The sequence below is a fragment of the Pipistrellus kuhlii genome, unplaced genomic scaffold (assembly GCF_014108245.1).
Source record: "Pipistrellus kuhlii isolate mPipKuh1 unplaced genomic scaffold, mPipKuh1.p scaffold_m20_p_2, whole genome shotgun sequence".
Lineage (NCBI taxonomy): Eukaryota > Metazoa > Chordata > Mammalia > Chiroptera > Vespertilionidae > Pipistrellus > Pipistrellus kuhlii.
The window spans coordinates 2,974,092-2,995,304 of record NW_023425515.1 but is presented as its reverse complement, the minus strand read 5'-3'; the positions used below and the strand labels follow the sequence as shown (position 1 = coordinate 2,995,304).

Genomic DNA, 21,213 nt, shown 5'->3' with positions numbered 1-21,213 from the left:
GTGGGGCTGGTGGGTGTGCCCAGGCCAGACAGTAGGGTGGGACAGGGGACAGTGTCAGGGGCCCAGAAAGGGTGCCGAATGTTTACTGCACGAGCTGGACGTCGCGGAGAGCAGCGCTGCGCCTGAGGGTTAGATGCCATCAAGCACATCCGGGTGAACAGAGCTCCACTCCCAGAGCTCCTGGGCGGACAAGCCCACAGGAGCTCCCCCTGCCGCTGAGAGGATCCCACTGAGAAACAGCAGGTGGTGCCTGCAGCCGAGGAGGTTGCAGAGCAGAAAAAGATGCCCCAGGAGAGATCGAAGAAACAAAAAACGATGGCCCGGGAGTAAATGCAGCATCAAATGAACGCTAAGGAAGGTAAACAAAACAAAACAAAACAAAACAAACCAAACAAACCAAACAAACAAAACAAACAAAACAAACAAAACAAAACAAACCAAACCAAACCAAACAAAACAAAAACAAACAAAACAAACAAAACAAACAAAACAAAACAAACAAAACAAAACAAACAAAACAAACAAAACAAACAAAACAAAACAAACAAAACAAAACAAAACAAACAAAACAAAACAAACAAACAAACCAAACAAACAAACAAAACAAACAAAACAAACAAACAAAACAAACAAACAAACAAAACAAAACACAACACACACGGGCATTGCATTCCTGCCTCGGATATTCACCGCACCCACTGCCACACGGTGGACACGCCCTGGGCTGGGCCTGGCAACAGGTGGGAGGAGGTGGGCTCACACGGAGCCCTGGCAGGAGCTCTGGGCGTGTGCGTCCTGCACTCTGGCTTCTGTGCCTGACAGGACCCCTCCGGCTGGCTGAGTGCTCAGGGCCCAGCCGCAGCTGCCCCGCCGCCCAGGTATAATCTACTGGAGGGAGAGATCAGGGCGGTGTAAGCCATTGAGGTTGGGTGGTTTGCTGTGGCCAGGATGCTGACATCAGGGTGCCATGTGCTACCATGTTTTTAAAAGGGTTGCTGCTGATAAACATGCTCAGACTCATTCTTCTACCCTAATTATTCCATGATAAACTAGGGGCTCAGAGCCAGGCACCAAAGTGCTTTGCTGGGAGCCAGGCTTGGAAAGACGGTTAGAATGAGCGCTGGGCCATGACCTGATGGTCTGAACCCCAAATCGGATGCATCATTGGTTTCTGTAGCTGATGATGCATCTGATCGCTTTTCAGAGCATGTGTATCTCAGATATGCGGGTCTCGATGCGCCTTTTGGAAGGCCCAACATAGACAGTTGTCCTCTGAGGCCAGACCCTCCATGCCCTTGGAGCCCTGGCAGTGACACCCCGCAGGAAGGCAGAGGCTGTGTCCCTGCACCCCCAGTGGTTGAAGGCAGGGGGCGCCCAGGTTTGCTAAGGGAAGAGTAAGCTCATGGAACAGCAGGGAGAGTTCAAGGGCTCAACTGGTGCCGCCCAGGGCAGCTATGCCAGGCCCTCTGACCATTGCTCCTTCTCCGAGGAGATGACTGGTGCCTAAGAGGGTCATGGAATCAAGGCTTTCCCTCTGCAGAGCTGACCACAGGGTCAAACTCTGATCTCATCATAAAATAACTGCACACACTCAACACGCACTGGTCACTTCCCATAACGCTCCCCGTTCCGGGTGAAACCCTTCATTAAACAATTTCCACTCATTCCAGTCTTCCTGCTCCTTATGTTTTTGCTCTATCAATATTGGCAATAAATAAAAATACTGTGTGCCAAGCTTTCATGCAATTAGCAAATATTGGTTGGTTGGCGACAAGACCCATATAATCAAATATTGACTGTTGAGTAAGACTCATGGGCCATTTCCTGATTCATTTGTCTATAGAAACACACACATTTATTAAATCTGCACAGTGTCAGCTTGGCTCCTTCGGTACACAGCCTTCTATCTGAACTTCTGCAGGCCAGCCTGAGACACTGTCCTTTGCATCATCCGTGTGGCTGACCTGGGCAGAGGAAAGAAAAGAATTGTATTTACTTGCTAATCCACAAATATTGAATGTGTCCTCTAAGAGCAAAGTCCTACAACTGAAAAGTTCCATTCTAGGATTAGTCACTTCCTAGAACGGATTTTGCCCCAACCCACTCTGGGTACTTGATTTTTCCTCTCAACGTGCTTCCTAATACAATGTGACCCTGGTGTTAATGAAGCTCCAGAACTTTCTGTAATGATGTAAATGTGCTGTGACCAACCCTGTCCAATAGAGTATCCACTAACCATGCTTGGCTATCAAGTACCTAGGGTGAGTGAGGAACTGAATTCTAAGTTCTATTTAATTTTAATAAGTATGATGCAAATTTAATAAAATGTAATAAATGTAATAAGTGAAATGCAAATTTGGTTCGTAGCTGCTGTATTGAACAGCATAGCTCGAACATTTAGTTTTCATTCTTTGGGGGTAGGACTATATGTTATTACAGAATTCCTAGCTCAGCACATGCGTGTTCCTATTGATGTGGTGTTAATCCTTTATATCTCCTAGAGGCCCAGTGCACAAAGTTTATGCAATGGAAGAGTCCCTAGAGGCTGCTGGCAGGTGGAGCCCATGCCCTCATCACAGCTGGAGATCACCCAGCTTTCCTTTCCTTACACAGATCCGAAAACGCAAGCCCAGAGCGGCGAGGCGGCTTGTTCAGCATCACCTGTGGCCTCCCACCCCCCTCCGCAAACCTGACCCTGGACACTAAGCCCCTCTCCCGAGGTATTAGAATCGAACCCAGGATCTTTTAGTCCAAGGGCGGACACTCTATCCAGTGAGCCACACCAGCTAGAGCTGGTGCTCCGCTACTTTAAATGCTTCGGGGCACAGGCGCGAGGGCCTCTGAGCCCATTAGCAGGAAGCACCATCCCCTTCCCCACACGGAGGCACAGCAGAGAGGCCTGGGTTGGCTCCAGCATGACGCAAAATCAGTCTCAACAGCCCACAGAGAATTTTCTACTCTTTTGTTTTGTTCATCCTCACTGGAGGGTATCTTTCCATTGGTTTTTAGGGAGAGTGGGAGAGAGAGGGAAAGGCAGAGCGAAACATCGATGTGAGAGGGACACATCTATTGGTTGTCTCCTGCACAGGACCTGACCAGGGGAGGAGCCTGCAACCAAGGTACATGCCCTTGAGTGGAATTGAACCTGAGACCCTTTGGTCTGCAGGCCAACATTCTGTCCACTGAGCCAAACTGGCTAACGTGAGAATTTCCTACTAAAAAAAAAAAAAAATAAATAAATAAAAAAATATATATATATACACACACACACACACACACACACACACACACACACACCATATTTTCCGGCGTATAAGACGACCCCCCTAATTTTACAGTTAAAACATAGGTTTAGGCCTATATTCGCTGTATAAGACTACCCCCCACTTCTGAAGCAACACCAGTTCTTTTTTAATAGACCGCCTCTCTGACTCTGGCCAATCTGAGCAGGCTTTTTTCGTTTCAAAAGTCGTCTTATACGCCGGAAAATACGGTGTATATGTGTGTGTGTGTATATATATATATATATATTTTTTAAATATATATATTTAAAAAAAAATATATATATATATATATTTAAAAAAATATATATATATGTTATTGATTTTCTACAGAGAGGAAGGGAGAGGCATAGAGAGTTAGAAACATTGATGAGAGAGAAACTTCCATCAGCTGCCTCCTGCACAACCCCCACTGGGGATGTGCCCACAACCAAGGTACACACCCTTGATTGGAATCGAACCTGGGACTCTTGAGTCCACAGGCTGGCGCTCTATCCACTGAGGCAAACCAGTTGGGGCGAATTTCCTACTTTTAAAGAGATTTAAGAATTGAAACTTCAGTGCTGCTCTAAAGGGAAAGGGTTTTGGTCTCAGCATGGATGGTTTCACCCACGACACAGCCAGCGCCTCCGGAGTGGAAGGTGAGATTTTCCCAGACGGAGGAACAAGGAACCCGGAGAGGAGAGACAGCGCTCAGCCCAGATGCCCACCCCCGCACGGTCCTGGCAGCATGCACTCTCTGCAGGGCCGGGGTTAGAGACAGGGAGCTGTCACTGGCTGGCAACTCTCCAGTCACAGATCCTGCCCCTGTGGGAAGGGACCTTTCAGAACCACTCACCCTGTGGCTGGCACGGTGACGGATGGCCATTAGACTCGGCGTGGTGAGCACGTGGTTCGGTGTACGGAGGCTGCAGCCCTGTATCGTACACCTGAGACTAATGTCACACAGAATACCAGCGAACTGAACTTTCAAACACAAGGACACAGACACTCACCTCCTCTCTCTGGAGTCCCGCGGGAAGTTCAAAGCCCTTCGCTGTGAGAAAGGCCCAGCTGGACCTGAGCCGCAAGCTCCTGATCTCTTCGCTTCCAAGCGCTCCTATGGCCTCCTTCGCGTCCTCCTGCAGGCTAGGGGGCAGAGGAGTGCGGCTGAGTGTCCCCCATGGGGACTCGGGTGTGTCCCCTGTGCTTGTCCCCGCACAGAGGTCTCCAAAGCCCCTCAGCTCCTGGGCCGGGGGTGGGAGGAGGTGGGGAGGAGGCTTGGTAAGCGAGAGGACTGGGCACCCCAGCTGGCTGCGTGTGTCAGGTTTCCTGTCCCCGCTGGGTGACCCCACGCATGCTCACTGGGCGCTGCCGTCCTCCTGGGTCACCATGAGGAGCAGGGACTTCGCGGGCGCGCCCCGGATGAACTGGGCCATGGCTCCGGAGTTACCTGCGGGGTCAATGCAAACCAGTTTCAGGAGCGCCGTCAGCTGAGGCTCCTGCCCTACATGCTGCACCTCCCTGCCCTGTAGGGTGTTTGTAGCCACTGAGCATCCTGACTCCTGGAGCGCCTCCCTGGACCATGCATATGGCCCCGCACAGCTGCTGGGCTTCCGCATGGGGCCGTCGAGGGCAGAGCACGGTCGGACCGGGAAGATGCTACTGAACAAACTCAACACCTGCAGCCACTTCGGTGGCCTGGGCGGCGCGCGCTCTGCAATGAGGAAGGCAGCCCCACCCACGGGTGAGCATCCTAGATCCGAGCAGCTCAGGCAGATGGGCCGGACAGAGACAGGGATGCAGGCCTGGCCTTGGCCGGGGATAGTCCTTGCTAAGGGGGCTGCCTGCGTTTCCCAGGATAAAGGAAGGCCGACCTATGACCCTGCTCGGTACCCCCGGGGCTCCGTGCTGGTAGCTGTGGTACAGTTAGCTGCCGAGTGAACACGCACAACTCCCAGAAGAGGCACCGGCATTTCTCACACCTCTGCATCGGCTTACAGAGACCTGCTCCCAGCCCCCAGGGCTGGCCTACCCTGGCAGGCACCATGCCCAGGACCCAGTGCCCAGCTGGAGAGACGCTGAAGGAGGGTGGGGGTCGAGGGCCTGGGAGGGAGCACAGCAGGCCCCTCGGGCCCCAGGCTCAGGACAGGGTTTCTGATACTGATGGTGTTACTTTAAACGGGTTTGGTTTGAAACTGTCTCTTCCTGTTCTCCAATGAGGGGACGGAGAGAGAAGATTCAGGACAAGAGTGACCAGGGGAAAGGAATTTTCTGGAGAGTGCCTTCACACTGGATTGTATGAACCCAGAGCCTAAGAGGACTTGTGGAGGGACGACGGTTCTAGAACACTCAGCATGAAGTTCGGGCAGTTTTCTTATAATAGAAGACAACTAAGAATGTCCTGCATTTTGCTTGTGGTTTTTACTGGTAGAACTTGACTTCTGTTTCTAACGCACTTAGATTTGTACAGGAGAAGGGTTTGCTTACCTCCTTCATGCACATCAAAATGCCGCGCTGCTACCGCTTTCCCGGTCACGTCTGAGGAGAAAAGGAACAGCTTTTAACAGGAAGCTCCTCAGGACTCGGGGTGCCTCCTGGCACCAGGGTCTCGGTGTGGCCTGTTCCCTCCCCGTCTCTTTCCCGGAGCCCGAAGATGCGCTGCTGCCTGCCCCGTGTTGCTGAGGCGGGCGGGTCAGAGAGGGTGCCTCCGCTGTCCTGGGCTTCCTCCTGGCTGCTTCCCACGAGATTCATCCTACACTTTCCTGTCGCACCTTCCTCTCCCAACAGAGAACCCCACGTTCCCGCCTCAGGGTGTTCTGCTGTGAGCTGCAGGCTCCCCACTCCTCCCCCCCAACCCCCACCCCCCATCATCACGCTGGCTGGGCACCTTCTGTCTTGGGTTCACTGGGCCATGTGCCCAGCTGGCTTCCAGGGACACCCCAAACCCACCACCCTCAGGGTCCCCAGTGGTGATTGCCTCTCCCAGGCCTGAGGGGAGGCCAGGATTGGCTTCCCTTGAGGCCCTCGACCCCAGGAACTGGCGACGCTGCCACCGTCTGCTGGGCCACCGGGAATCTGAGAGCAAAAGCGAGGCCCAGGCCTGCTCCTTGGGTCTCACCCTGCCTCTGCCCATCCTCCTGGTTTTGTTAAAAAAAAAATAAAATAAAAAATAAAAAATAAAATCTATGGCTGAAACCGGTTTGGCTCAGTGGTAGAGTGTCGGTCTGCGGACTGAAAGGTCCCAGATTCCATTCTGGTCAAGGGCATGTACCTTGGTTGCGGGCACATCCCCAGTAGGGGGTGTGCAGGAGGCAGCTGGTCGGTGTTTCTCTCTCATCGATGTATCTGGCTCTCTATCTCTCTCCCTTCCTTTCTGTAAAAAAAATCAATAAAATATATTTTTTAAAAAAATCTATGTTTGGTTTTCTTTGGAACTACAAATCATCTGTCAAGTGAGGCATAAAAATAGTTAAATATGTACTTTAAAAAATGTGTTCAAATATAAACCTAGACTAGGCTGAGTGCAAAAACCATCAAGAACCTAAGGTACCTGGGAAAAATCCCATCACAGAGCCCTTAGGAAAGTTTTAGAGAAAAGATTGAATGACTCACAGTCGACAATGGCGATGTTGATTCCTCTCCCAACATTTCCAACCTTTTTTCCTATGAGCCTGAAACGTACATAAGTGTTAGTCAAAGGACTTCTTTCTTAGCAAGCCCAGGGGAGGCCTGACCCCTCACCCCCATCCTCTGCAAGACAAGATCTTTTCCTGCAGTCACTGCTGCTCCTATTGTCCCCTAACGCCCCTCCTGCCCTCGCTGACATGCACCACAGTCACCCCCACACTCCTCCACACACACCTTCCCCTGACAGTCACCCCCACACTCCTCCATACACACCTTCCCCGAGTTCCTACAGGCTCAGTCCCTCACACGGAATCTCATAATTTAGACAAATATCCAGGGAGAGGACAATTTCAGATTTGTTTAGCAAAGCTCAGATTTGTGTAGCACAGGCTCTTTACAAACTTTCTCCCTCCCCCACTGAGTTCTCAAGCACCTCATGAGCAGTCATTGTTCTGCTTTATTCAGATGAGGTAGAAGGGGTGGGCATAAGAGATGGCTCTAACCCAGGTCTGGTATCAATTTATACACATCCTCCCCCTTAGTGTGATGACGGAGAGTCTCCTCGACTCTTGCGGTCCTTTTATCTGACTCCTAGTGACCTCCTTCAGTAAGCCCCTATATTGCTTCACTTAACCTTTGTTTTTATCTATTTATTTTAAAAATATATTTGTATTGATTTCAGAGAGAAAAGGAGAGGAAAAGAGAGACAGAAACATCAATGATGAGAGAGGATCATGGATCGGCTGCCTCCTGCATGCCCTGCACTAGGGATCGTGCCCGCAACCTGGACATGGGCCCTGACCAGGAATCGAACCATGACCTCCTGCTTTATAGGGTGACTCTCAACCACTGAACCGTGCTGCCTGGGAATCTTTGCTTTCCTGGAGATGGTAGGTCTTTGGAATTTCATGCAGGGATGCGCACATCCTCTGCCAGGTTTTAGAATAAATGGTATATTCGTTTCCTGTAGCCATGCGGAAGCTGCATCCTTTTCCATGTTTGAAATAGTAACTACAGCACTGGAAAATTCTGCCTTTGACGTGTTTAGCTAAACTGCCGTGGAAGCCTTCTAAGCTAAGTCCTTTGGGGAGGAGAAGCTCTTCGACAGTTTCAGAGAATATTCTATAAGAATCGGAAAAGGCTAAAAAAAAAACTTCCATTCTATATAATAAAGAGGTAATATGCAAATTGACCCTCACACCCTCACAAATGGCTACCTATGACCAGGTTGGCAGGGGGGTGGGTTTAATGTGGGACAACTGAACAGCAGGCTGCATGGGGTGGCCAGGGGGGCTGTGAGGGGCAACTAGGCTGGCAGGTGGAGCAGTTAGGAGCAACCAGGCAGGCAGGCAGGTGAGTAATTAGAAGCCAGCGATCCAGGATTGTAAGAGGGATTCCGACTGCCGGTTTAGGCCTGATTGGACATCTCTGAGGGGCCCCAGATTGGCTGAGGGGGATCCCCCTTTCCATGCACAAATTTCATTCACCAGGCCTCTAGTTTATGATAATACTGTATAAAGTTAGGTTATCTGAACCTACTCTCCCAATAAGAAAAAACAAAACAAAACAAAAAAGTTGGGGAGAGGGGCTTAAAAATGACCTGCTTGAATATGTTATATTAATAAAAATTTCTCTGGCCAAGATTTTGGAGAAGACTAAATTACAAGGTGCTGAGCCCAGCCTGTGAAGCTACTTACATCCCAGAAGCATTTGTCGATTCCAGAAAAAGTGCCTAAGAAGGTGGGAGCACTTCTGATAGCCATGTGCACCTGGGGGACAAATGTTGGAAACCAGGGCCCATCAAAGGAAAGGCCCTATTAATCCCCCCATTTCTTATTTGGGTTGGAGTGAAAAAGCGTTCAATCCTGACAGTGAGAGTGAACCAGGAATAAATCAGAACTTGTATAACTGCAGACCACTAGGTGGCCCAAAACATCTCAATCCTTAACACTTAACTCACATTATTCTATTCGGTAATGGTTCCGGTCCCTGACAGAAGTCAACAAAAATTCTTAGAAGAAGAAGAAGATATCATCATCTGCTGCCTCAAATGCTCTGCCTGGCACACTCTCAAATATGACCTGGCACAGGAGGAGAGGAGCCGTCAGAACAAGAGCTGGTGGAAACAGCAGAACGCAATAGATAATGGAGACAGACTCACAGGGCTCCAAATACTAGGATTATCCAACAGACTTTAAGTAACTAAACTTAATATGGCCAAGACGATGATAAATAAAGTTGAAAATTTCAGAAATGGAAACTACAAGACATGATGTGAAGATTATGAAAAGAGTCCAAATGAGTCTTTAAAACTAAAATAACATAACTAAATTGAGTAGCTAATGGAAGAGCTTAACAGCAGAAAGGATTAGTAAACCAGAAAGCCATTCAGAGGAAACCAGCTCTGTTCACATGAATGACAGAGAGATACAAAATGGAAAATACAAAATAGACTGTAGGCTACTGAGATTATAATAATAAAGTCTACTGTTGCATCAAGTGCCTTAGGAGAGGAAAGAATAAATGGGGCAGAAAATGCAGTGACAGAGAATTGGTTAAATGTGATGAAAGACTAATACACATACATTTAAGAAGCTCAGCCATGGCCAGTGTGGCGCAGTTGGTTGGAGCACCATCTTGTGCACCAAAAGTTTGCCAGTTCAACTCCTGGTCAGAGCATGTACCCAGGTTTCAAGTTCCCAGGTCAGAGTAAGTATGAGAGGCAACCTGTGGGAACCCTTAACATGACCCGCGTGATTAGGGCCCACTCAGGGTCCGGTTTCTGGAGGAGGCCACACACTAAAATGAAGAGAGAGACTAGAAAAGATTTAATTTGGGACAAATGGGGGGTCAGGCGGGAGTCAACCTCTAGTGGGAAGACTTTCTAGGCTCTGGCTTTGCTATCCCTTTTATTGAGGCTGCTATGGGATACACCCATTATCCTTAAGCAGCTTTGGGAAACACCCATAGCCCTTAGGCAGGTAATAAGCGGATTATCATATCAGTAAGGATTTAAATGATTACAAGATGGGGAAGTTGCCTCAGTTACTATTGTCTCAATTAGATAATGTGTGGTTGGCTCTGACCTTTCAGAGCTTCAAGGTTGACCAGCCTCTTTCTATTAGTGAGACAATGATTGGTTTCCTGCAGCAACCAATAGATGTTTCTCTCTCACATCGATATTCCTCTCTCTACTTTCCTCCCCCTTCCTCTCTCTCTAAAAATCAATAAAAAAAAATACTAAGAGGTTTTTGTATTAAAGAAGCTCAATAAACCCAAGTAACATGAAGCAACAACAACAGACACAGCAGGGTACAAGTGGTGAAGACCAAAGAGAAGCAAACATTCTCCGAGGCAATCAGAGAAGGAGAAAAGGCAGTTTTACTTCTGCAACATCAACGATTAAACTGTCAGCTGACTTACTAAGAAAAACAACGGAAGCCAGGACACCATGAATTATTTCTGGAATGGGTTGTTAAAGAAATAAGAATTAATAAGCAAACATCTTCCATCAATAAAGATGAAATAAAGATATTTCAGAGGAACATAAACTGAGATAATTCAGCACCAGAAGACCATAAACAGCTTTGGTTCTGCATCTTCTGCTGTAATAAACTTTATCCATAAATATTAGCTGTCCTTGAGTCTTACGAGTACTTCTGGAGTATTGCTAAAACGAAGGGCGATTGTGGGTCCCTGCACCCCCCCAAAATCTCTAGGCACATGTGCACCAAGAGACACGAACAGGGCTATCCATAGCACCATCACTTATAACAGCTCCAAACCAGAAATGACCCAAATGCCATTCAACAGAATGGATAAATGAATTCTAGTATATTCATGCAATGCAATATTACATCGCTATGCCAATCAATGAATAATAGCTTTGCCCTACATCAAGGATAATGCTCAAAAATATAATTTTGAGCAAAGAAGAGACAAAAGTCGGTGGTTTACGGTTACATTTATATAAAATTCAAAATAGCTAAAATGAAACAATAATGTTTTACAGTGGATGCTTAGGCTGTAAAACTATTATTTAGAAAAGCAAGGAAATGGTTGCCATAAAAGACAGAGTGGATGTTACCACGGGCAGTAAGTAAAAGGGGGCTGCACTTGGGAAGGGGTACAGGAGGCTCATGGTATGCTGATGATAGTCCATTTCTTAGCCTGGATGGTGATCACACAGTATTCACTTTATCATAATTTGTTACACAACAACATGCTCACAAGGTTATTAATGCAGTACTATTTATAACTAGAGGCCTGGTGCATGAAATTCATGCACTGGAGGGGGATGGGGTCCTTCAGCCAGGCCTTTTGCAATCTAGGATGGGGAAAGAGCTAAGTCAGCAGTTGGACATCCCCCTTGCAGTCTGGGACCTGTGGCTCCTTACTGCCCACCTAAAAAAAAAATCTAAAAAAAGTAACCTGGCCATTATGGTTGAGCATCAACCTATGAACCTGGAGGTCAGGGCACATGCCTGGGTTTCTTCCTTGATCTCCAGTGTGGGCCATGCAGGAGGCAGCCAGTCAATGACCGTCTCTCATCATGATATTTCTATCTCTTTCCCTCTCCCTTCCTCTCTGAAATCAATAAAAATATATTTTTAAAAATTGCAAAGTAATAGGTAATGAGAACCCAGTGGAAGGTACAGGGGAGATGCTCTGAGTATAAATTTTTTTCTACCTTGTGGCAGGAGCTGGGGTTTCTGCTTCAGGTGAGCTGTGATTTATGAGTCTGTCTGTTCCTCTAGTTTTCAGGGCAGAGATTCGCCCAGTGACCACAGGTCCCTTGTATGCATGAATTCTTACCAATAGCAGAACTCGGGTTGTTGTGTTTGTTGCTTTTTAAATTTGTGCTTTCACTATATGGCTATAGTTTCTTTTGTCTTGTTAAATGTTATACATTAACTGAGGTATAGGCATGTTTAAAAATGCCCTTTTAATAAATGAAAATAGAGAAAATTTTTACACCATCAAAGAGTTAACCATATATATATATATATATCTTATAAATATAATATATATATAAAAGATATATATATCTTATAAATCAACAAAAATGGCCAACGGCAGAAATAAAAATGGGCAAGAGATAGGAAAAGATAGTTCATAACAAAGTAAATACAAAGATGCAGCATAAAGGGACCCTCAATTCACTCATGGCAAGAGCAATAAACCCGAGTTTCGTCTCACACAATGGCAACCGCCAGAGTGTTTGCCCCCATGTCGTGTTTGGACAGACAGCGGCGGACAAACCGTCATGCTCGTCAAGACTAATCTGAGTCCTCTGAGAAGCGGAGAGCAGAACAGGACCAAATGCACAAGGGCCTTCCTTAGGGGGAAAGGCCTCTGAGGGAAGGTGGGGAGGGGCCGGGGGACTGGGGAGAGCCGGTCAGACCACATTGCAAGTCCGTCCGACCGACCGACTGGAAGTGAAGGAAAGAGGGAAGCAGTTGGGTGGACCAGGCTGCCCTGCAGTCTTGCGAGGGTTCAGCAAAGCCAGGGCCCCTGGAACCTGTCTCCCAGGAATGGGCCTGCGTGGGACCCCTGGTGCCGCCAGAACCTCTCCTTCGCCGAACCCTACTCAGGCTCCCAGAGCTCTTTCCCACCGAGGCCTAACTTTTGGACTACCGCGTTTATCTCTGCATTGTCCAGCGTTAGCAAGAATTCCGCTAAGTCAGGTTAACTAGAACCCCCCTGCCTTTGATTTCTGATCGCCTTCCTTATTGATTGGGTTCCTCATCCTCCACTTCCCCCCCCCCCCCCCTCCGGTTTCTGATCTTCCCAGCCCACCTCCAGCAAGGAACCTGTTAGGTTAGTTTAGCCAGAATCCCCTCGACCCCAGATGCTTCTTTCCTCTTAGGGATTTCTATCCACTGACCTCACCCTGCTCCTTGGCTAGGATTCCCACTTACTGTGTTCAGAGTCAAGTCCAACCTCTCTCTTCCACTGCAAGACCCGGCTGCAGAGGTTCCTACAATGGGTGCCATGGCCTACCTTGAATAAAGTCTGCCCTTCCATCATCAACAAGCATCATGAATACTTTTTATATTATATTTTATTTAAATACTAGAGGCCTGGTGCATGGGATTCAAGCACTGGTGGGGGATGTGGTCCGTGGGGATCAGCTACTGGAGGAGCGTTGCTCATCCTGGTTAACCGAGCGGAGTTCCCACTGTGGGAGCACACTGACCACCAGGGAGCAGCTCCTGCGTTGAGCACCTGCCCCCTGGTGGTCAGTCTGCGTCATAGCAACTGGTCGACCTGTCTTTCTGGTCATTCTGCCATTGGGTCACTGAGCTTTTATTATATAGGATTAGTAGCTCATTGCAAGAAAATTCCTGCAATAGGGCTTCCTGCTGCAGTAGCTGCTCCACCTGCTTTCATCCCTTCTCTGCCACCCTGCTTGCCTCTCCGCAGCTTCACTCTCTTCCGCAGGTTTGGCTGCTTTCTACACTGTCTTGATATACAAATTAACCGCCATATTGGTTGGGTTAACTTGCATACTCACCCTGATTGGCCAGTGAGTGTGGCTTGGATGTAGCAAAGATGTGGTCAATGTCCATATTACTCTTATACTAGGTAGGATGTATTATTGATTTCAGAGAGAGGAAGGGAGAGGGAGAGAGAGATAGAAACAACAATGATGTGAGAGAATCATCGATTGCCTGCCTCCTGCACACCACCCACTGGGCACCGAGCCAGCAACCTGGGCATGTGCCCTGACTGGGAATTGAACGGCAATGCTTAATCACCGGAGTGGCCTGTGGAAGCATGGCCTCAAGCAAACATGCTATACATTTCAGAATGCAGCAATGCGGCCTGTGGGCCAATGGACCCCCTCCCACTGGAAACCTGAGAAGTGCATTGCTCCAGGCAATGACCTCAAAATTCGAAGTAGAGGTCATTTCTAACTTAGAAATGTATACCCAGCCAAACTATCACTTCCTTGTGAAGAGGAATGCCTATATTCTAAACACAAAGAATCTTTAAAAATTTTTACCTCTCCTTCTACCCTTTTCTCGGGCTGTTAATAGAGGATGTGCTCCAGCAAAACAAGGGAGGAAACCGAGAAAAGTGAGATTTGTATCCTGGAGATAGGGGCTGCCACCCCAGAGAGTGAGACAAAGAGCACCCCAGAATGGTGGTAGAGAGGGATGCCCGGTGCCAGGTGCCAGTGGCGCCAGCCTCAAGAGCAGCCTGGCCTCCTGCGGGGCAATAGCGATCACCCCACATCAGTACACCAGTGCAAACAGAGTCCTTTTTAAAAGGGGCAATTCGGGCCCAGATACACACACAGAGGGAGATGATGCAGACTCGGGAAAAGACCACCACGCACAGCCCAGGGCAGGGGCTGGAGCAGGGGCGCCCTCGGCCTCACAAGAAACCAACCCTGCCCACTCCTCCATCCTGGACGCCAGCCTGCAGACCAGGAGAGAACATACCCCTGTTGTTTGTGCAGGGGCCTAGGACAGCTCCAGGCCAGCGTTTCCTCAGGGTCTCCGTGGGCAAGGCGGCCACACAGACCTGCGACGCCAAGGTGTGGGCTGGGGAGGGAGGCCGCATGTGCTTCAACCCATGAAGATCATATAACAAAACGGAAGGAAACCAGCGTTCCTTTCCAGTGACTTCGAAGGGCCATGACACGTATTCAGAGAAGGCTGTGGAGTAGGGGTGTCGAACTCAATCAGAGAAGGGGCCAAAATCTAAAATCCAGCCTAAATCGCGGGCCGAATGGTTTACTGAACAGTCATAAACTGTCATTGTGATGGAAACGCAGCGGAGTGCAGTGATGACAGCGCGGTGCGGGCCACATTGCAAGGCCTGGCGGGACGGATTTGGCCTGCGGGCCTTGTGTTTGACACATGTGGAGTATGAACTGAGGCCTGTCTGACCTGCTGCCAAACGAGAGTTCAACGCTGGGACACAGCTCCATCCACATCCTCCCGGGAGCACCGCTGGCATCCTCAGCCCCCCTCCCCCGCCTATGCTCCCTGCCCTTGCCCAGGGTCAAGGTCGTGCCCTTCCCTGCTGGGGGCAGACCGGCTGCCTGGCCCGCCTCAGAGAAGGGAAGGGACCAGGTGGCTATGTTGTCCTTTCTCATGCTGCTACTTACAGCTCGTCCTCGAAGCAGATTTTGGCGTAGCTGTCCGTGCCCCTGCCGCTGAGCAACTGGTAAGCGTAGGTGTTAGGGGGGCACGGGGTCCCGTGGTCGCATTTTTGCCTCTTGGGGACTGGGGCTGCAGGGAACAAGAATGTAACAGGTCTCGTGAGGATTTCCCGGAGGAGCCCACCGCGTGGCCGTGAGCACAGCTGCTCTGCCCCAGGACACCACACCTGCATGGCCCCAGGTCGTAGGCAGAACCAGAAGTGGGGAGGGGGTCACCAAGACGAATGGTGGCCACCAAAAGGAGCTTCAAAGATTCCCCTAAGCACACGAAGTTAACTTAATTTGCTTTTGTCTTAAAATCACAAACACACAAAAGGGAGGGGGTTTTTGCAGGTGTAATGAGTTTCAGAGTTGGGCATCACTGCCCATGGCTGGCCATCCAACTGACATCCTTGGCATGGGATGGAGGGAGAGAGACACCATGGCAACGAGCCCCTGAAACGCCTGGATCAGAGGCAGCTCCTAGGGGAAGCTGTGTCCAGGACAGACTTCTGGTTTTGTGGGAAAACGAGAGAGCAAGCCCTCTGAGGGTGTCTCCCATGCTCTGCTCTAGCTGAGGCTTCCGTGGAGCTGGGCCCCGCCCCAGGCTGTGCGCAGTCAGCCTACTGCTTCCGGGCAAGTCCCTGTGAGAACCTGATCAAACTCAAACAACCCTGTCACAGTGAGTCCTGGAAAGCGTTTGTTTGTCTGCTTTTAGCCATAAAAGATAATTCAATCTGAGAAGGAATGGCTTTTATAAGAAGAGCTTATCGTGACTCAGTGCTCTGTATTTGTGCAAACTGATTTTGAATAACGTGTTCGTGTATTGAAAATATACCAGCATGTTGCCGAAACGGTTTGGCTCAGTGGATAGAGCGTCGGCCTGAGGACTGGAAGGTCCTGGGTTTGATTCCGGTCAAGGGCATGTACCTTGGTTGCCGGAACATCCCCAGTAGGGGGTGTGCAAGAGGCAGCTGGTCGATGATTCTCTCTCATCGATGTTTCTAGCTCTCTATCCCTCTCCCTTCCTCTCTGTAAAAAAATCAAGAAAATATATTTAAAATAAATAAATAAATGAAAGGATGCCACCATATCAAACCTTGAAAAGGAGTAAAGGTTATTCCTTAGTCCTGTCCACGCATCACCGAATGCCATTTCTAATGGCTGTTTGGTCGTTTCACCTCATTATGAGTGTGAGTTGTGTTCCAGACACATTTTTTCACTTAACGCGGCTGCACATCAAGTTGTTTTCCAGTTTGTCTCCCTCACAGCGTGAGTGGCCTTGGAGCCTCTCACGGGGGGAATGGGGTGGGAAGTGGGGTTGGAGAGGAGCAGAAACGGAAGATGTTATCTCCCCCCCCCCCCCGCCTCCTTGTCATAGTCACCCACGTAAAATGGCCAGAGCCCGCTGGCACCTCTGAGCCAGGCTGCAGCGACTGGTGCGCCGTGACCCGGGCGGGCACTGACCTTTGAGGGCGGGCCTCTCCCCGAGGCTCCAGATGCTGTAGATGGCACTGGACAGGGGCGCGTCCGGGATGAGCTCTGCCAGCAGGTACCCGGAGTACCAGGCGCACACGGAGGCGAAGATGAAGAGCACGGCTCTCAGGGTGCCTGCAGGCAGACATGCGGGTGTGGATGCTCAGGACAGCAGCCGCCAGGCAGCCCTGGCCCCTCTTCTCCTAGCCCCCCACCGCCACACCAACCACGCGTGTGTGCAGGGCGCTCCTGGGGGCTGCCTTAATGAGCCTACATGCTGTGATGACTTAGTAGGCTCTGGGGGCCGGCAGTGAGGCAGACAGAAGCAGACAACATGAACAGATATAGATGCTTTCAAGGCCATGCTTTCCTGTTCACTGCTGGTCTGGGTCTAAGAACTTCCCCGAATGCTAAGGTCATTGATTCCTCAAGTGGCCTGGGGAGCCATTCCGCCTGATGTGGGCCCCATCTTGCTCGGCTCAGCGGACGGATGGGGCAGGCATCAGCTCTCTGGGGCTGGTCCTCCGTTCCGCATGCTCTGTCCCACCTGCATGCTGCCAGCCAGCTCTGCCAGTCGTTCTGGTGAATGATGGAGCCTCGATGAGTTGTTGGAACTCCCTAGGTCACATGGGGGCGGCCCCCAGGCTCATGGCTGGCGGCTGAAGAGAGGGCAGCTGGTAGGGGCTGTGCCCTTGACCTGCAGGGTCGGCACTAACTGCTGGCGGTCAGGGTCAAAGCTGCACTGAATTGTAGGACACAGAGTTGCTGTCGGGAGGCTGATGCCTTCCCACCCAGCACCAGAGACAGGTGGCCAGTTCTCCCAGGCCCCCTTTACCAAGTTCACGGCCATCGACAGAAGCAGGCCTCTAATCCGCCGGCACGGCACCGAGGCGCCCTCCTCTCCAGGCGGTGATGACATGCAAACCTGCGTCTGTCACTCTGCCCGAGCTCGGCCCGGACCTCAGCTCCACCGTTTCCTGCACCCGCGGGTCTCCCCTTCCTGTGAGAGCGGCAGGGGTCCCCCCACTGCTGTGTCTGTGGGGTCTGTAGGCGCTTGTGGGCTCACTAGCTCAGGCAGCAGCGAAGCTCATAGAACTGGATGCTTCGGTCTTTTTCCAAGTGCACATGTCAGCATCAATACTTTTTCTTCTCCAAACTACGCAGCCCCCAAGGCAGTAAGAACGTTATGCAGGGAGGGCTTCCTGATGGTAATACCCTGGGCCGTGTGGCTGCTGCCATTTCTAGGGCTTGGGGGCATCTCACTGCTGGAAAGTGATGGATCCTCCCTTCCTCCAGTTGATGGACAGACGTAAACCACACCCGCGGCCAGACATTCCTGAGCTCTGAACCACCATCAGCACCTGCCAAATACCCTAAGCCTCCGATTCCTAAGTCCCTAGGTCCCTAATCATAGGCCTTCCATGGAACCACCCATCAGCGTGTGCTGAGTGCCCTAAGCCCCGTCCCCTATACTTCCCTTAAAAATACATGGACCCCGGCCCTCGCTCGCTCGCTCTTTGGAAGCAGCTGGCAGTGGTATTCTTCTCTTCAATAAAGCCTGTGTCCTGGCATCCTGGTCTCCAGCGCCCTCTGTTTCATCTTTCAGAAAGAGTAGCCACAGAGAGCACAGGAGAGCCCTGGGGATGGCCGTCCCTTCCTGGAATCCTGCTGGCTCAGTGGCAGGCACGGAGACCTGCTGCGGCTGCAAGTGGCCCTCTCTGTCCTCTACTTCAGGACGCGCTCTGGCACAGACCCCAACCCATTGGCCTGCCTCCTGCTCCTCCTCATCCGGGCTCTCTCAACTGGCCATGAGCCCCCACTCTGGTGTAGCCCTGTGGCCTGTCCGGCACCCTCATCGCAGCCATTCGCACACCTTGTGGGTGTGGCACTCCAACGGCCCCTTCCCTCCGGGACTGTGCCCACACGCCCAGAACAGTGCACGGGCCACAGAATATCCCAGAAAGTGCTGTTGGGGCCACACGGGGTGGCTGCTGGAGTCCCGGAGTCAGCCTCAATGGGCAGGTTCAGCGGAAACAGCCGCTGAGCACGTCACAGCTGGACCACTTTGTCCAAGTGTCCTGTTTGAAGATGGCACTCGGCCAGCCAGGGGCCAGTCAGAGGTCGCATGATGTCCTGGAGCGAAGAGCTGCTGTTTGGCTTGGAGGAGCTGAGAGGGAACTCGGTGCCGCCTCTCGGATGTGAGAGAACGGCCACACGGAAGGAAGACAGTGTGTCACCGGCTGAGCCGGGACAGTGGATGCAAGTGACAGGGAGCAAACAGAGGATGAAGGAAAGCCCGCAGGCCTCACCGGCGGAACCTGCAGCCAGGGCTGGCCGCCAGCACGGTGATGAGCCCCCTCCCTGCGCACTTCCCGGGCTCCTAGGAAGGTTGGGGTGTCCGTGGGCTGGGGCAGGGGTGCCAGGATGACCTCAGGGCTGGGGCAGCCTGGTTTCCTGTGGGGAAGCCAAGACCCAGAGGCAGAGCCACCCCATGTGGGAGGGCAGGTCCCGCAGTGAGGATGGGGCACTGGCTGGGGGTGAGCTACCCGCAACCCTGGCACGGGTCTAACTCAGGATGCCAAACGGAGGCAGGCGTAGGAGCCAGGAGGTGGGGGACAAGAGGCACCTGGAGAACCATGGCCCAGGCTGCCCGGGGCCCAGCTGCCCGGGGCTGCACCAGGAGCTCAGTCCCTGCAGGGATGGCCGAGCAGGCGGGACACTGGGCAGGTAAGGGTGGTCTTGGGAAGTCCAGGGAGCCAGCGAAGGGGGGTCCTGGCCCCAGGGGGCTGCCCCGGGGGGAGTGGTCCAGCAGCCGCAGAGACGGGGGGTGGGGGGGGAGGGAGGAGGGGAGAGGAAGTGCACAAAGTCCAGAGCCTCCGGTGACTCCCTGACGAGGACCTGACCTTTGCCGCAGGCAATAAAGCCATCACTGGCTGTCAGACAGGGCTCCCTGGCCGGGCTTCCACCGTGGAGCAAAGGCCAGCCCTGCCCTGCCCTCAGTGGCCACATGGCTCTGAGTTTCTGCAGGTTACTTCCTCCCTCCCCCCCCAGCGCCCCCCCCCCTCCCGCTCCGACAAACACATCGACACCAGGAGTTGCAGCAAAGCTTGCTGTGCCAGAACCCCACAGCTCAGAGTGATCAGGGGGTGGGGGATGAAGAGGGGGCGTTGTAAGAGGCCCTGGGACCAGAATCAGCATTGTCTCCTAACGAAGCAGCAAGATGATGTTCTAAGTACGTGATGGAGAAAGAACCGTAAATCCTTCTAAGATTGCGCCCCCGAGATTCAGCGCCCGAGGGCGGTGTATTCTTCCCCCGGAAAAGACACACGTCTGTTTGTCCCACAATCCACGGCGTTACCTACAACGGCTCTTCAGGGCAAGGCTTTTAGAAAGCAGGACTGGGGAAGGGGGTGCCTCCCAGAGGCTGGGGGAACTTTCCATTCTTTCCACGCCTGCCCAGATACGCTGCCTGCTCCAGGCAGAGTCCGGACTCTTCGGCAATGGGAAGAGAGCAGCAGCAGCAGCAGCGGGCGAAGGCCTGTGCCAGGGGCGGGTGGTACCCAGGCGCAGAGGGCAGAGGCCACGTCAGAAAGACAGGCTTTCAGGGAGAAAACGACCTTGGGAATAATTGCTTTTTTCCTTTCTCCTTCCCAAACACCCCGCCACCTAAGCAGCCTGATAAATGGAAAACATAAAACCAGCCTCTGAACAGCAGTCAGAACCAGGCCAGGGGGTGCCCCCTGCTCGCCGGACCCCGTTCTTACCCACCTTGCCGCGGGCCCTGCATTGGACACGTGGCTGAAGACTCCTGGTCAGCAGAGGGGCCCGAGGTGAAGTCCCGGGGCTGGGGGCGCCCCTCAGGCACCTGCTCTCCCCAGAAGGACCCCACCCCAGCTCCTGCCCACGCTCCCCCAATCCAGCCTACACATCACCCTCACGGGTGCCCCTGCCAGGAATCCCAGTGGGGCCAGAAATTGCCCAGGGCTGCCTGCTCTGAACCCCAGTCTGTTCCCTCTGGGGCACACACTCCCCGCATGCATTCCGGTCCCAGGTCAGAGAGCAGAGGACTGGCCCCACCCTCTGGCTCTTGGGGTGGGGCGGACTGGGAACAGAGGGCCCTGTTCCTCCTCGGTGGTGGCGGTGGCACTCACGGGCAGCCTTCAGGATCATCTTCCAGGAGCTGCTCCTGGCCTCCTGGCTCAGGCGGCTGCCTCCTGGGGACTGGGGACCTCCCACACGCCAGGGCCAGCGCCAGGGCCGGGGTGGAGGACCAGGCAGCCGCCCTGGGACAGGTGGCCGGGAGGGCGGGCAAAGCAGACGCCGCCGGGCCAGGCAGGTGCGGACGGGGGAAGTGCCGGCTGCCTGGCTGCTGCGCCGGGTAGAGCCCAACCAGCTCCCACTGGGCAGCCCCTGAGCACCCTGCTCTCTGCCCAGCACCCGGGGCTGGAGAGAGTGAGCAGGCTGGTTCTGGAGGGGGAGGACTGCTCCCCTAGTGGTCCTGGACCCAGCCCCCGATGTAATGTCTCCGGGGGAAATGGCTGCAAAGGTGAGCGTCATGTGAGCCTTTTAAACTCCCAGACCGAGCTCCCGGGCCCTGGGCCTCGGTGGGGGGCGGCGTGGGGAGGCTCTGCTGCCCAGACCAGCCTCCTGCCCACTGCTTGGCCAGAGCCCTGCAGGGTGCACCACCTCCTG

The 21,213-nt window shown here is 52.2% G+C and overlaps 1 protein-coding gene across 1 annotated transcript; it reads right to left on the bottom strand.

The window, feature by feature from the left end:
- Positions 1-1,832: 1,832 nt before the first annotated feature.
- Positions 1,833-20,811, bottom strand: FAM3B (FAM3 metabolism regulating signaling molecule B). The gene is made up of 8 exons (XM_036448567.2): positions 20,673-20,811; positions 16,513-16,656; positions 15,013-15,136; positions 6,876-6,934; positions 5,751-5,801; positions 4,626-4,713; positions 4,277-4,409; positions 1,833-1,964 (listed from the first exon to the last, which is right to left on the bottom strand). The coding sequence occupies exons 1-8, from the start codon at positions 20,689-20,691 to the stop codon at positions 1,875-1,877; spliced, it is 708 nt and encodes a 235-aa protein (XP_036304460.2). The 5' UTR covers positions 20,692-20,811; the 3' UTR covers positions 1,833-1,874.
- Between the last annotated feature and the right edge of the window lie 402 nt (positions 20,812-21,213).

Excerpts from the sequence above, each read along its gene's own strand:
- FAM3B (XM_036448567.2), bottom strand. Across the intron at positions 6,935-15,012 it reads ATCTGCTTCGAGGACGAGCT|GCTCATAGGAAAAAAGGTTG; the intron begins GTAAGTAGCAGC and ends TGTACGTTTCAG. Across the intron at positions 4,714-5,750 it reads TTTTGATGTGCATGAAGGAG|GTAACTCCGGAGCCATGGCC; the intron begins GTAAGCAAACCC and ends TTGACCCCGCAG.